General features: G+C 42.0%; 1 protein-coding gene across 1 annotated transcript in view; it reads right to left on the minus strand.

The window, feature by feature from the left end:
* Window positions 1-16,793, minus strand: part of KIAA0319 — a 46,023-nt gene that overhangs the window by 5,668 nt on the left and 23,562 nt on the right. The window contains exons 10-19 of the mRNA XM_080379834.1: window positions 14,932-15,055; window positions 13,728-13,860; window positions 12,700-12,848; window positions 9,453-9,604; window positions 8,189-8,327; window positions 6,209-6,368; window positions 4,797-4,939; window positions 3,314-3,436; window positions 1,807-1,897; window positions 152-243 (exon numbers count right to left, since the gene is read on the minus strand). Of these exons, the coding sequence (XP_080235960.1) occupies window positions 152-243; window positions 1,807-1,897; window positions 3,314-3,436; window positions 4,797-4,939; window positions 6,209-6,368; window positions 8,189-8,327; window positions 9,453-9,604; window positions 12,700-12,848; window positions 13,728-13,860; window positions 14,932-15,055 (1,306 nt within the window). The remainder of the gene's footprint in view (window positions 1-151; window positions 244-1,806; window positions 1,898-3,313; window positions 3,437-4,796; window positions 4,940-6,208; window positions 6,369-8,188; window positions 8,328-9,452; window positions 9,605-12,699; window positions 12,849-13,727; window positions 13,861-14,931; window positions 15,056-16,793) is intronic.

Consider the following 16,793-nt stretch of genomic DNA (forward strand, 5'->3'; position numbering starts at 1 on the left):
AGAGATTCTCCTCCAACCCTTTCATTGTTTATACTTGTGCCTGCCATTCCCAAACTTCTAAGCCAGCTTCTGAGCTCCTCCCAGCTGCGGGTGTAAACCCAAACACACTGACTGTAAGCTTGGTGGGTGAGCTCCTAGCTGAAACACTTACCGTATTTGGGTCGTAGCTCCATTCTCTCCTGCTCATCTATATTATCTAGGATGGTGTATTTTGTTTTCTTTCTTATCTTAGTTCTCTTCCTGCTAAAAAAGAAAGTTACCACAAAGACATTCAGTTCTCACATAAACCTGCTCCCTCTCCCTTTTCATACACATAGCTACATAGCCCAATACACAGAACCTCATTGTACTTCTGCACCTCCACTCAAAAAGAGCTGTTCCAGTTTATACCTGTATGAAGCAGCTGTGCAATCTTGACCAGAGGGTATAACTTAATTTTTTCTCTGATTTCCAAAATGCAAAAAAGCAAGAAAGTGACTTGTTTTCCTAGGCCAGATGGGTTCAGTTTGTTCAATTTCAACATAGTAACTAGACACAAGGTAGACATACATTCGTTCGTTTCCAAATAAAATTTCTGTAAGAATTGGTTAGTCCCAATTTTTATATTTTTAACTGAGAGTATTTAAGTGGTGCTTGTCTGGTGATGCTGATAGAGAAGACCGGACAAAAACAGAGACGGGCTCCCTCATATATAACTCAAAGCCTTTAAAACCCCCAAAACTCCAGCCAGATCTTGGACTACAGCATATATTTTCCCTGTAGTTTCCACAAGGCAAAGGGCATCTCCTCCCATTCTGTCCTGTGCAGCATGTCCCGCTTTTTTTTACGTGTATCAATAAGCTCTCGCTCACTGGCACAAGCCACATAAGGACAAAGGACAGAAACTCCATAAACTATCCCTTTCTCATCAAATCCACACAAGCCTGTGAGGCTCCACCCCACAGCTGTGGGGGTGAAGTGGGGACACACTTATTTAAACCTTTCCACTAACAACACTGTTCCTTCAATCACAATAAGGAAATCAGTATCAACTCCCATGCATTTCAAACCACATCCTTTACATACTGCGAAGACACCCTAGAAAAAGTTGAAAACCTGGAAATATTTTGACAGCATTTCATTTTTGCTAACACCTGAACAAGCTATTTATTTGCTGAGCTTTCTGAGCAGCCTCAAGAACACTTGCTCTACTGACAGAAGTTGCAGGGGCTTGTCAGTTAAAAGAGAATTTCTTGCTGGCTCACTAGGAAAGACTGGAAGGGGTGGCGGGGCAGAGAGGGAAATGACTTACAGTAGTTGGCAAAACTGTTTAAGGGAAGAGGAAGTAAGAAGTCTGTGTGACTGAGACCACTGGACTCCTCTCCTTGCCTGTCAGCCAGATGCAGCCCACCTGCCCACCCTTCCCGTTCAAGGGAGACACCAGGTCGGGAGCAGCTCCCTTCCCAACATTCCTACACAAGTGACCTTCGGGACATGCCTATTTTTTCTTAGCATAGAGTACCTGGAGGACTCAGGGGGAGACATGAAGATCTGCAGTGTATTCTCAGCATTTTTACATAAATTATCTCTTAATATGAAAGATACTCCAATATCAGCTTTTTGGTGTTCAAAATGCTGAAGATCACAGCGCCACAAATGGATACTCCTTTTTTTCAGTGAAAGTGTGTCTATACAGAAATAGCTACAGGAAGCTCCTCAAACGTCTGTAAAGAGTTCAGCGGTATAGTACTAAGGACTGGACTAAAATGTTGCAGTTCTGTGCAGTTTTTGTGTGTACCCCATCAAAAAGAGACAGAAATCATGTACCTTTTGCAGCAGCAGATGCAGAACCAGGCAAGCCCTATCATGACCACAATCAAAATGAAAACAGATACAGTCACATAGAGTATACTCCACTCTGAAAAAAAGAAAAACATCAGTGCTTTGTAAAGTGGTATGAATAAGATAATTTCTAATGCAACTTTATTAAAAGAACCAATCCTGAGGAATGGGGAGTGGCAACAGGGGTTTAGGAAAACTTGGCACCTCCATATTCTCAGAAAAATCCCTAAAAATTCTTAAGCTTCCAGAGTGGAAGTGCACATCAGAAAATTTTCTTCCACTCCAATACATTTTACCATTCCCCAAGATACCTGAAGCCTATGTGGGAACTGAAAATCAAGAGGGCATCACTACCACCTCAGTTATTCTCTAACTGAAATAAACACAGGTATACTCTGGGTCTGGCATTTTAGCAGTACTTTAAGAGAACAGTGGGTTAGAGATGCACCCTTCTACCTGCATGCTTACATTTGTAAATCCAGGACAACATGAGAAGGATACAGAGATGTGCAATGATGTGAACTCCAACATGTGAATAGTCACCATTTCAGTGTTACTATTATGCTACGGAACAACACAGCATTAGGGCAGGGCTGCAGGAGATCCCAGCCTCAGGCTTAAAACCTATTGTGCCATTTTAGTTGGTCAATTAGTCTTTCCTCACTAAGACACAGACACATGATCCTCTAATGGCTTGTAGCAAGCTCCTTATAAACGTCTATAGATTTACTTGAAGACTAGTGCATTGCTCAGCAAATATTTCCAAGCCTGCAGAGAACTACAAGCTGAGATTTATTCCAGCTTAAGCAGAAGACCAATTTAGTTAAAATAAAGCTATTAAATATCTGAAATAGTTTTAGCTGATATGTTAGGTGTGCTACAAAATATAAACGTGATTAAGCTGATGAAACTAAATTGCATTTCCTGGATGCAACAGGCAAACTGAAAGAAACAGCGAAATTAATCACAATAAAAAGCTGACATTTTAAACGTGACTATATTGGTTAGCCCAGAACGCCGGTGTTTTCTTCCTTAGCTCAGATCACATTTCTGGCACAAAAGCATCAATCACCTACTCAAAGAATCTAAATTGTTGCCTATTTTTCAGCTTTGCAACTGTCAGATGAACACTACTCAGCAGCTTCACAATGCCCAGGCTATTCAGCAATCCTTCTTAACCGGCCCCAAACTGTTGCAAGATCTCCCCCACATGACAAAGTTTTCATGCTTTTTTTTTCCTCCTCAAATAACAACACTTTTTAGATTTTAACATTTAAAAATAATTTAAATACAGGCTATCACTATCAAGACATCATTTCAAGACATTATTTGAATATCTTTCTATAGATACTGCTGGGCTGGAAAACAAAGAGACAGTTTGAGTCTTCCCTCAGCATCTACCTCCCAAGTACTCCCCATTCTGACAGCAAATAATCAACGGTCTCACAAAATGAGTTATTCCTGAAATACATCCCACAACACCCAAACTCACCACAATTACTCTCTCCATCATTTAGGTAACGATGGATCACGTTTTCCATCCATAGCTGGTAGCAAATGCAGCGCTTTGTTATGGGGTCACAGTGTCCGTGCCCAGAGCACTTCAAAAGACAGGCTAAGAACAAAACCAAACATAGGGTCAGTTGTGTAAATGGGCAACTTGTCACACATCCTCTTGCTGTGAGATTAGATTGGTGGTAAAGCATCTAGCTCATAACATCCCGATACATTTTAAATCTCCCTTTCCTTTGCGGTTACATTTTAAATAAATTTATAGTTCAGCAGACCCTGGCTGTGAAAAGAACGATAAGAATATATCTTATGCATACAATATCAAAGTTGCGTTCAAGTCAAGAACAGTTTATTCTAAACAGAAATAAAGATGAGTTTAAGTTATGGAATTCAGACCTGGCTCCTTTCTTTATGGCATTTGTAAGAACTTCTAAAGTACCTGAGAACTGAAGAATATCAGCGTTCTCAGGTACCAGAAGCCAAACATCATACCAATAAACTAGAGTGTATGTCAGTATTTCAAAACAGAATTACAGCATCTGAGGCCAGAACATTTACATAACTCATATGCTTACAGTAGTAACTATTGCTAGATCAATATGTCTTACCAGATTAAAATAAAAAGTTATGCCCCTTAAAACTTAAGGGTAGCAGATTTGCCATGTTGAGAAAAACATTAATGCATATTTTCAAGTGACCCTATGCATTTCAGTAATCCAAGTACATTTACAACAGAACAGCAGTCCTTTTCAACAGGTAAATAAAGACAGAATTTACTACAGAATCAATGACTATTTTATTACTAGAGCTCACTCACTTTGTATTTGGATCATTATGTCCTGATTTTAAATTATGGAGAAATTATATCTATAATATATGGGTATCACAAAGGATTCAAATTATTAGTGGTTTAGAATAAGCTTAGAAGTGCATGCACCTTTCTGTGGAAAATAAAAGGGTCTTTATAAAAAACCCCAGCAGCCTGTCTACATATTAGACTAAGTTATAACAGTGGTCGCCCAACCATTTTGCCCCATACAGACAGACAAGAAGAAGTTACGTTACAAGCCCATTACTGAACGCTAAAAGGCCTGAATGAACCAGAGACAGGAAATATTCTATATTACGGCTGCATTAAGTTTCGCTCATCTTCCAACAAAAGACGCAATGAGTGGGATATCTTCATGCTCATTCCCTAGGCCCTCCTGATGCAGACCAGATTAAGGTGTGCTTTTAACTGCTGTTACAGATTTTGCCTTTCAAAAGAACAGAAGTAACTGGCGCCAGAGTACCACAAATGAACAAGCATTTTAAGTATTATCTTCAGTGTCGTCTTTCAGAAAGCTACATCCAAGGCCAGACACCAGATGGCAGACAGAAGGCCTTCATGCACTGTTTCTAGGTGCTGTGTTAGCCAAATACCTACAAAGTTCCAAGATGATCAAGCATGATCCAAAACATACCAGCAGTGTCAACCCTCAGGACTTTAAAAAGCAGAAAGTCAGCCTTTTCTTTCAAAAGCTGCATGTGCAGAGTTCGTGAGACATCCGATGCCTCGATCACCTTGGAAGGATGCCCGTTCTGCACGTAGAACACAACCGCGGTGCTGCAGAAAGAACAGTTAAGGTCACGACTACTGTCAGAGCACTTTTGTCAGGCATGCAGTATACAGACTTTTGTTCCGTTTGTTTCTGGGAAGTAAGTATCACCACTGATAATGATTAGGGAACTCTGTCCATGGATCAGTCAACTCCATCCAAACGCCATGGACTTCATCCTCAGCCGGCAGGACCAGCAGTTCTCTGGCTTCTCAGTTTCAGAGAAGGCGAGGACAAGAGCAAATGTAATTCCCTCTTTGGTCTTCCTGAGTCTTGCTCTAAGAGCCATACGTACACATTTGCTTTCCCCACTCTCATCTATAACCTGTCAGAAAGCACTCCAATGCAGTTTGAGGAACTTAAAAAAACCCTGAATTTGAGGCGCGGAAAAGCTTGGAAGCAAGGGAGCCAGAGAACTTCATGCAGCAGCCCTCCTCCCACCCCTTCACTAAGATGGTGTCGATCTCATCCTGTATCAAACATTTCAGGGAACATCTTTATCTGAAAAGCAGTAATTGGAAGCTGCGATCAAAAATATCATAGCTATAAATGCCAGATTTTCCAAACTCTTTGGTTTTAAATTTTAAGAGATTCCCCAAAAGCTAAATAGACACCAAAATAGGTTTTAAATTACCAAATAGTTAACAAGAAGCAATTTAAAGATAACTTGTGTCAACAGGTTCTACCAATCATGCTGAGAAGCTTCTCTGGGTACGCACAGCCACCTCTAGCCCCCTACATCAAGTAGAGGGGGTATTTCTACTTCAGAGTAAGATAACACACTTAGGAGTACCCACTGTGTAGGTTTTTTTTCTGCAATTAATGGATTTTCGTCACTGGTTATATGGGAATATGTTTATAAAATAATTAAGAGTATCAAAACTTTAGACAGGAAGTAGAAAAGGGGAATAGGTACAGCTAGAACCCTAATTTGAAATATAATACTTGCTTCACTGTGAAAAAGTCTGCCTGTCTCCATCCAGTATTTAGGAAAAACTAGCAGCACTGTATGAAACAAAGACACTGCCATATACACGTATATTTCTTTAAAAGAATAAATAATAAAAACTATATACAGAATTTTAAGTTATTATTACTCAGAAGTGTTCTGAGTCTCCAGAGAGCTTAATTCATCAATTTTCTACAACAGCAGAAGAAATTCATTTGAGAGCTATAGCATTTTTTGTCATCTTACAATTAGCTGCAAAATGATCTTTTCTGAGCTGTGAGTCAATGAAAATCACAGATCTTCCAGACATAGCAGGATATCTTTGTACCTTATATCTGAGTAGGCTTGTATCTTCTGAACTTTGATATCTGAATCCAAAACATTCAGCAATACAGCCAGCTGTCTCACCAGGGTGTCCTTCTGCTGCTCACTCAGCTGTCCCACTCCAACTTGCAGAATCAGCTCCACCAGACCACTCCTTTTGGGATCTGGCAGAAGACAAACATGCTATTCTTTCAGAGCCTGGCAAATATTTCAGTACCACCTGAAATACAGTGTGGCCAGCAGGACCAGAGCAGTGACCATCTCCCTGTACCTGGTACTGGTGAGGCTGCAACTTAAATCCTGGGCTCAGGTCTGGCCCCTCGCTGCCAGAGGGACGTCGAGGTCCAGAGACAGGCAATGGGTTTCAGGCACCAGGCTGAGGTGGGAAGCAGGGGGAGCTGGGGGGGGCAGCCTGGAGAGGAGGAGGCTCGGGGGGGGCCCTGATGGCTCCCTACAGCTGCCTGACAGGGGGCTGTGGGCAGGGGGTCGGTCTCTGCTCCCAGGGAAGGAGCGACAGGAGCAGAGGGAACGGCCTCGAGCTGCGCCAGGGCAGGGTTAGGGTGGGGGTGAGGGGACATTTCTGCCCTAGAAGGGTGGTCAGGCACCGGCACAGGCTGCCCAGGGAGGGGGCACCCGCACTGGGGGTGTTTCAGAGACACGTAGATGTGGCGCTTGGGGACAGGGTTTAGTGGTGGCCTTGGCAGTGCTGGGTTAAGGGTTGGGCTTGGTGACCTCAAAGGTCTTTTCCCACCGAAATGGTTCTGTGATTGTAAGACAACATGCAGTACTCAAAAGTATTTATTAATACTATGTTTTCCTGCATAAGACCCATATCCCTTATAAACCCAAACCTTTTGTGTTCTTACAAAAGTACTTAACCTACACTTTCTCATTCCCTCTGTAACAAACCTGGTGGGTCCTAAGATAGCAACCCACCTCACCAGTTGGAAGAAAGCGCTTCAGTGTGTACTTCAGTTCAGCGTTACCACATTTCTGTGCAGAACAGCAAGTTCTGTTCCCCTAAATGCTGTCATCTTAAGGTCAGAGGTAAGTGCTAGACAAGCCTAATTCTTAAGTCCCCTGCTAGTTATCTACTGCTGGCTACCACCTAGGAAAAGGGAGGCAAAGATGGACTCACATGGTGGCATGCAAGACTGTGTGAGCAACTCTAAATGAGGATGGTCGATCTGAGAAATATCAAATATGTTTACCTTCATAAATTGAGTGTTCTGTTAAGTAATACTTGAACTTCTAGAGTGCCTTGCAAAAAAAACAAGCTTCACAGATATCCAATGAGAATCCTGTGCCAATTATTGTGACTACATTCAATGATAAAGTGAGGAACAGAAATAAAATCATTGCCTGGGAACCAGACAAACAAGAAATCTCTGACAGATGGAAGGTTTCAGACTCATTTCCCAAAATGCCAACTTATGCTTCCATCACAAAGCCATTTATCGTGCACTTGAAAATAAGTCTATATATCAACAATATCAAACCATGAAAAGACAATTTAAAAATCCTTGAAGCCTTTGATGTTTGTTTTTGTCCTTCATGATGAAAGAAGGAAAACAAGTATAAAAACGTGCTTTCAACCATCAAACACAGAATTGCAGCATTTGAACCTAAACTTAAGGCTCAGCTCCCATCTCTTTCCATTGACCAAACTAATTAACTATAAAAAAGTAAACAAAAATCTACAGTGAATGAAAAGCAACAAAAAACCCTAATGAATATATTAACTAGGAAGTATTATTTTTATTTATTTATGCTTCCAGTAAGGCAATGGTGTAATTGACAGTTAAGAAGCCTTATGTCTTTTTCTAACTCCCTCAGCCCTACAATAAGAAGGTAGGAAGAGAGAGGTCTGTTTGCTTTTGTGTTTTAACTTGAGACAATCTTGTCAACATTGAAATAAGTAAGTGAAAAGGAGAACAAAAGATGGGGTATCCACAACGTATCGATGACCTTTTAATTGTCATACCAGGCCGCACTTCAACAGTTGCTGAATCAACATCTGAGTCTCCTTTGGCATCCGTCACTTTCAAGTGAAAAGTATAGGTTCCTTCCACCAGATTGGTTAGCTGCAGTACTGCTTCGTGGTCTGAGCCGTGGATCACATCCTGCAAAAAAAAAAGGTAGCGGGATGACTATAACCTCAGAGAAAGTTGCAGGTATCACTATCAAGTTGGGTATCTGGTATGACAGCGTGAGTTCTTGCTTTGGCTTTTGCGACAAATGGGTGCTACCGACAGTTTATAGCAGAGCAATGCAAATTTTGAGGTGGCAGTTAATGAGGACGTCTGCACAGTATGGGTATTTCCATTTAAAAAAAATCTCCACAGAACAGCTGACATTCTCAAGTACTCATCAGCTTGAAAATCTGAAACAGGTACATTATTCTTCATTTCCACTCCAGTATCCTTAGTTCTGCTTTCTTAGCTTCCAAGTTACTACCTTTCCTCAGACTTCATGTATTTCCAACTATCATCTCTGCCAGCTATAATTAAGCTGAATCTCTTCAATTCTTCTCATACACTCACATGAATTGCTTCTAGAAGATTAGTTATCATGCGCTGTTTCTCCTCTCCCAGTTCTGGCTGATTCGCTACTATCTTCCTGACTGCAAAGAGCTATCCATAACGCTTTGTGCAGGTAGACAGAAGAAGTTATCACAGTTTTAGTAGCTGACATAGAAACTTCAGCTTCCTGAAGTCCCTACTCAGAGAGCAGGCTCCACTGCCCTAATGATCCAGGCTACTCACTGTGGTCAGCCAGGCAAGGTATCTTAGCGTCTAGTGCCAAACACCATTTTCATCGTAAACGGCAAGTTTCCCCTCATCTGGCACCAGACATGATTCCTTAGTCTTTATTAGGACTTTTTGCACTCTCAGACCCTTCCTCTTTTGGACTATTTGGATTTCAGATTATTTTTCTCTCAAACACATTAGCTTGGTACTGTCACCAAATACTCCTAAAGAGACACGACTTTATTCTTCTATCTCAAGCCTTACCCACCTAAGTCTACGCTGCTACAGTCCTCTTACTTGGCTACCATATTCTGTAGCTGTACTGAACATACCACAAGCTCCTAGAACCAAAGCATTAGAGTGTGCAGGGGAGACAAACCAGACACAGACACCATGCCTCATACCATCTTTTAAGTTGTACGTGCTTGCCCTGCTGCAGTAACACTACACGAGTAACAAGAGCCAAATCTGACTTGCTACAACCTTCAAGAAACTTACCCCAGCTGCTGGGCTTCGACCATCCCGAATCCACAAATATGAGACAATCCCCTGGTCATCAGCAGACCTTGAGCCATCCAAGGTAACAGAGTTATTTGGAAGCACTAGAACATGCTTCCCACCAGCATGCGCCCGGGGTGGACTGTTGTTTTCTAGCCATAAAAACAGTGGAGGAGAAGGATTTGCTTTCAAAACATGCGAAATGTGACATGCCATTGCCAGTACACCCACACTGCAATTCTTTATCTGATGATTACAGGCAGTAACGACAGAATCTCATGACAAAGGTACAGGGAGAGGATGAGTGCGTACACAGAATTCGGCTCCAGGATTAATACAACCTTACAAAAGCAGAGCTGCACTATGAGGAGAATACCAATAGGAGGTACGATCCAAACAGATCTTTTTCAAAAAGCATTGTGGGGTACTCTATTTACAGTCCACAATAACTCAACCATCAGGTCTTCTTAGTCAATCAAAAAGATTTTCTTACTCGGAAACACAGCCCAGCAAGAGATCACCCTGCTGGGCTCTTCTCATCTTCAGAATCACTTATTACCTGATAGAAGCTTGTGTAAGGTCTTATATCTTCACAATGCCTGTATTTAAGGCAAAGTGTAATCGGGAAACTTCAGAGTAAACCCAGTTCCTGAATGCTTTTTGCTTACTGCTAGCAGTGAAATTAAGGCATGCATTGGGAGTACAGCCAAAGAACACCAAAGAAACACGAACGCATTCTCTTTCCAGAAATGAGACATCACTGATCTTCGTGTAGAACACAACTGATATGACAGAGCTCCAGGAAGCTGTGAGGCTGAGTGAAATACCTTGCTGGTCTGAGTATTAGGTTGGACATAAATAATTTGATTTTGGGCAGATCTCTAGAGCATTGGCTGTAACTCTATTCTTTAGAATAGCAGAGTTCTCTGTGATACAAGTGATCTTGTCTCTTCAAAAATAAGCCAGTTGATTAAACTTGGCTATTGGAGCACTGAGTATTTTCCATACTGAACCTGTGACTGCGTTCAGTACATTCTGTGGCTACACTTCACAGCATCAATGAGGCCATGAGGCACATTTGGGCAGAGCTGTTGCCATGTGTTTCTGACTAAACACCTAACTGAAATCCTGAAACAGTTCAGCCAGTAATGGACACGGGTAAAACTGAGTTCAGCTGCTTCTCCAAGATGCATATTGGGGCAATCCCAAGCACAAATATAGGCTGGGTGGAGAATGGTTTCAGAGATGCTCTGAGGAGGATGTATGGGTGCTGGTGGATGAAAAGCTCAACGTGGCCTGGCACTGCACGCTTACAGCCCAGAAAGCCAACCAAATCCTGGGCTGCATCAGAAGAAGCATGGCCAGCAGGGTGAGGGAGGCCATTCTCCCTCTCTAATCTGCTCCCATGAGACCCCACCTGCAGTGCTGCATCCAGCTCTGGGGTCCCCAAGATGAGAAGGACACAGACCTGTTGGAACAGGTCCAGAGGAGGCCATGAAGATGCTCAGAGGGATGGAGCACCTCTCCTATGGAGACAGGCTGAGAGTGTTGGGGATGTTCAGCCTCGAGAAGAGAAGGCTCCAGGGAGACCTTACAGCACCTGCCAGTGCCTAAAGGGGCTGACAAAGCTGGAGAGGGACTTTTTACAAAGGCATGAAGTGATAAGACAAGGGGTGATGGCTCCAAACCGAAAGAGGGCAGATTTAGATTAGGTATTAGGGAGAAATTCTTTACTACAGGGTGGTGAGGCACCAGCACAGGCTGCCCAGAGCAGCTGTGGGTGCCCCATCACTGGCAGCGTTCAAGGCCAGGCTGGATGGGGCTGGGAGCAGCCTGGTCTGGTGGAAGGTGTCCCTGCCCAGGGCAGGGGGGCTGGGACTAGATGGTCTTGAAGGTCCCTGCCAACCCAAACCATTCTGTGATTCCGATTAACTCATTCTGCAGTGATACCAAGTGAAAGAGAAACAAGGCTGCACTGTTTTCAAGACAGTAGCATCTACAAGTCTAATGAAACTCTATTATCATTTCATAAACGGTATAGGTACCACACTTGCAGAGCCAGAGTGCATCGCTACCCTCAGAAAACAAGGTATGCAACAGAGCACCAAACTCCGGACCAAACAATATTTGAAATGTATTATGCCACCTTCTTTAAAATGAGGCATAGGTCCACAGAGACCGCTAAAATCACTCATAAGGAACATGAGGCAAAAGATGGTTGGATTATCACCACCTGCAAACTTGAGGATGCAATGTAAGTCAAAGCCATAAAATCTGTCAGAAGTACCTGACAGTACCTCTGCCAGAAGAGCAATGGAGCCATGGAAGGGGTTGGGGCACCAGGCTGAGGGGGGAGGCAGCCTGGAGAGGAGGGGGCTCGGGGGGGCCCTGATGGCTCCCTACAGCTGCCTGACAGGGGGCTGTGGGCAGGGGGTCGGTCTCTGCTCCCAGGGAAGGAGCAACAGGAGCAGAGGGAACGGCCTCGAGCTGCGCCAGGGCAGGGTTAGGGTGGGGGTGAGGGGACATTTCTGCCCTGGAAGGGTGGTCAGGCACCGGCACAGGCTGCCTGGGGAGGGGGCACCCACACTGGGGATGTTTGTAGATGCAACACTCAGGGACAGGGTTTAGTGGTGGGCTGGGCAGAGCTGGGTTAATGGTTGGACATCATCTTAACAGCGGGTCTTTGCCTACCTACACAATTCTATGATCTCAGGGAACAGGTATTATTATCATAAAGCCTCTTCTACAGCATGCATGTTAGGGGGAAAAGTTAATACAGAAATCCAGGACAGTGACTGTTTCTCTGTATCAAAACCCCCAAACAAATACAGGTCTTTTAATATTAAGATTTTAAATGCAAATTGGCATACTCTGAGACCTCATTTCTTGGATGTTACTTAAAAACCACAGTAAAATTGCATTTCTGCTCAAAGCTTAATGAGAATAAAATAAAAAAACATATCCTCTTAAAGTAGACACACAGTGGTCAAAAGCAGTATTGTGGAGCATTTTTGTTACAACTAATCCTGCACATACTTAACTTTTAAAAAGCTTGCAATAAGCTAAGTTGATTCTACCAATCACATACTACTTTGTTACAAAATAGCTGTTAACTCTTCTTGAATACCCTTGAAATATGACAAGAAATACATTATCCCTTTCTGTCTGGTTTCCTTCACAGCCTGTCAGTGACTGAACCAACCTGCAAGGTGCCTATGATATTCCAAGCAGCAGCAGCTAGGCTTACCTTCCTTCACAGTAATAGACAGCACAGATGCGCTGCTTAAGCCCTGTTGGTCTTTCACGGTCAACCTGAAGCGATAGGTACCAACCTGAAGACCAGTCACGGTTGCTATTGCTTTGTCACCATTTTCCATCTGTACAGAGCTTGGTCCACTGAAACAAAACATCTCAAAAATAATCCTGCACAGCGAACCAAATCGTTCTTTCAGCAGTATTGCTTGTATCGTTTGCTTTTATGCATATTGTAGTTCTACAACCACTATAAGAACTGATGGTTAAAGAACTAGATGAGACATGAGTTTAGTTCAAAGAATTCCTAAATCCATTTTTTCAAGACATTCAAAGCATTCAAACTTCACATACCCAGGTATCAAAAGAGTAGAAAAAAGTACCCTAAAAGTTCAGCCTCCTCACTACACTATTTTATGGGAGGAGGCAAACGCTGTTGCTCTAAGAGCCACTCAAAACATGTACAGGGTGCCAGCAAACCTCCTCTTGTACCACAGACGTGACAGTTGTGTGAGCAAATACCTTGTTCTTTTAGTAAGGATCAATTGTTTTGCATATAACAAACTTTTGTAAAACACTTTCAATGATCATTCAAGAGCACTTTAGTCACTTACTATTGAAAGCTCAGGCTAAAAAGATTTCACTTTACCTTATTATTCAACAAACAAGTGAGTAAGAAAACCTAGTTCTAAGGACAAATGGGAAAACTTTGTGTATTACAAGAGGGTACCCAAGCCTGTTACTCGCTTTTTAACAGGAGACAGAAGAGAAAATGGCAGGAACTTAACTTTGTAACAGTAGGCCTCAAGATGACACATTGCAAAACAGAGGCAGAGATTGCCTCAGCTTTCCAAGTTGACTTTAAAATACCTGTCTCTCACCCTATATCCACCTGCATGGGAAGATCCTCAAAGCAGTTCTCCAACAGTGCATCACCTAACACAACTGCATAAGAGGCTCTGACACCCAATCACTTTCACATTGTTCTCTATTTTACAGAAGATTAGTAAAACATCTAGATACCTGACATTTTCCCAATGATAGAAGACGATGCCTTGGTCATCTTGGCTTTTGCTTCCATCCAGTGTAGCACTTTCTACTGGGAAGATCAATTCCTTGTCAGGGCCAGCCACTGCTACTGGAGGACTGTTATTTTCTGTAAAAGTAATATTTAGTGTATGACATTTGCTAGGCAGTCACTGGCAAGGACTGCCAATCTCTTTGCCCTTGAGGAAGACACTGGCTCAGGTTTTCTGCTACTCAGGGCCAGCAGCATGCCACGAATTGGTGCCAATTCAGAGCCTTGGAGGATTTAGTACAGGAACGTATAACTTATTTTGTTTTCACCCTCTGCTTTTGTGGCATGGTAGAACTGGCAATGCTACCATTTTCCTGCGTATTTATTATACCCTTAGAGTTGACTTCAGCAATAGCACCTTTCTAGTTTCCCACTAAAAGGCACCACCACACACTGTACTTCCAATCTGTGTTCTTGATTTCTGTGGCAAATGCCCACTGTAAAATTTTCTGAGAAGGGGTCATCTACAAAAAGATGTGAAATAAGCAACAACAACAAAAATAAAGCACTACCCCATGGTGGAATGCAAGACCTTCAGGTGGGCAGAAAAGGCCACTTTGAATGTAATCGGCAAAGACAAAGAAAAGCACAAAAAAAAAATATCTCATGAGGCCCAGACCATTTGGGCCTGTTCATCACTTTGCTCCCAGATCTAAACAGACATGTGAGAGATGTAGCTTTTGAAAATTCCTGGCTTGATACTTTTCCCTAGAAAGTACAACACAGTTCTAACTCAAATCACACAAGGATTCTTGAAGGAGGACTGCAAAACACTAAGAAAACTGAGCACAGCACTGATTGATACTCTGAACAGCTTTGTAAAAACAGACTTTGTAGGACATTAAACTCAAGAGCTACATTTTAGCTCTTAGCAGCACACTCAAACACATCTCTGTGTAGGTTTCCTTATGTAACAAGGCCAGTGTGAGCTCTCAGGACCACCACCTGGACTTTCTATGATTCTACATCTGTTATAATTGTTTGCTTTGACAGAATATGGAGCCGGAAGAGTCCTCGGTGCAGGGATACCAGACATTCTGACTGCTGTTTCAGTGGTGCAATGCCAGGAGGTGAGGCATTTGAGGACAGTGCTAAGGCATCAGGCAGGCCCACCCCAAGGGACCCAGACATGCCTGGCAGCTGACTTACCAGGCTGTACAATCAGTGTGACCTCAGCTGTGGACCGCTGCCTCACAGAGTCTGTGACAGTCAGCTGAAATGTATAATCTCCTTCCTGCATTGCAGATAATTGGAGGTACGGTGTCCGCACTCCCTACGTGGCATTTATGAAGACAGAGAGTGTGAGATAAAACAGAAATGCTCATTATTATGAAACACCTTACAGAGCAAATACTAATTAAACCCTTCACAACTAAGAAGTTTGAGCAAGCAGTTCAAGCACTTTGTAGACAAAGACTTAAAATTTGATAACAGATGTAACGTATTCACTATTACAATTGTCCCTACCAATCCAGAGAAATACCCGTAGACAATAAAAATACCTGTAGACAATAAACCTTAGTTTCTTACGTTGACCTAAGCACTGCAGTTTTTCTGAACAACAATAATTGTGAAACACATGGGATAAACTTTCTTAATTAGGAAGTTAAACACTGTCGAAAATTGCTAGTTTATTCCATTTCCTTAGAGGTATTTTAAAAACAAACATCATTATTCAATATAATATTTACAAAAATTGTTAAATAAAAGACCAATCTTGATTTGATCCCAGGCTTATGGAATATTAAACAAGATGACTGTCCCAAGTACACTCTTCCAGCAGTATTGATTAATAGCTATACAAACTCGTAAAATGACCAGGCTCAGCTATAGGTCATTTTGTTAATAAAATAAACATTTGTGGCATCTCTCATATGAGGAATAACGAATCACAATGCAATTAGGGGTTTGGGTTTTTTTTATATAAAGATGATAATGAGAACTAAGGGCCTCGATAAACGATTAACTGACAAGCAGAGGTACTTATTACCCACAGTTAGTGTACAATGTGACATGTAACACACCTGAGACCGGCAACCTCAGCTTTAGGGACATGAAGATTACTAGGCTCTTGAAAAAACTGTAAAATGCTCTTGCATTTCCACATTAAATACCCAATAAATCCATTAGATATGTCAAACAGTCATTCCCTTCTTTCAAGAAGGCTTCTTTATGATTGAAAAGCTCTTAAAAACTACAAGTTCAGGCTGCATGGATGCTTTTGGAAAGTTTTTGTCTTGGTAAATGAATAGAAATAAACCATTACGCTATCAGCCCTTCCATAGATTTGTAAATGCCTCTACAGCATAGGCTTGTATCAATATCATTCCTTTCCTAAAATGATCTACAATGTGATCTCTTTCCAGTTCTGAAGGTCTAAAGCATTGGCAATGTAGCAGAAATAATTTCTTATAAACAATGGCTTCTGAGTTTCAGGTGGCTTCATTATGCTAATTACCTCAACTACCTACAGAGCTACAAGAATCTCCAACTTACTGAGTGCAAGTCCACTGAAAATTTTTATTAGCTTTCATCAGATTAAAAATAAAAAAATACAGCCACACAAATAAATTCAGTTAGCCTTCACAGGAAACCCGTGGTTTACCAAGCATAAAAACCCCCATCACAGTGCATGGCTGCATAACATTGCCACAAGTCTTGTCATCTTTCACTCAGAGAATTAAGTTTCTGTGAGTCCTACTTTCTCCAGGAGCAAGTGTTACAAGAAAACTCTGACAACCACCACATTCTCCCCAAACCAGTTTTCAGCATGTTCAGTGTCTCAGAAGAGAAACCTGTGGAGCAGGGTCCAGTGACGGATATAGGGAACTCAAAGTCTTTCCAAACCACCAGGGAACAAACAACAGCAGGAATCAGAAATGGCCATAAGGAATGAAAAAAAGTGATGAGAAGAAATTAAAAGTTGTATCTAAAATAAGTGGTGAATACATCAGAGGGGAAAAAAAATACACAAAAAAGAATAACAGCACTCTAGATCTTTCAGTGCTTCC

Source organism: Falco punctatus (assembly GCF_963210335.1).
Source record: "Falco punctatus genome assembly, chromosome: 3".
Classification (NCBI taxonomy): domain Eukaryota; kingdom Metazoa; phylum Chordata; class Aves; order Falconiformes; family Falconidae; genus Falco; species Falco punctatus.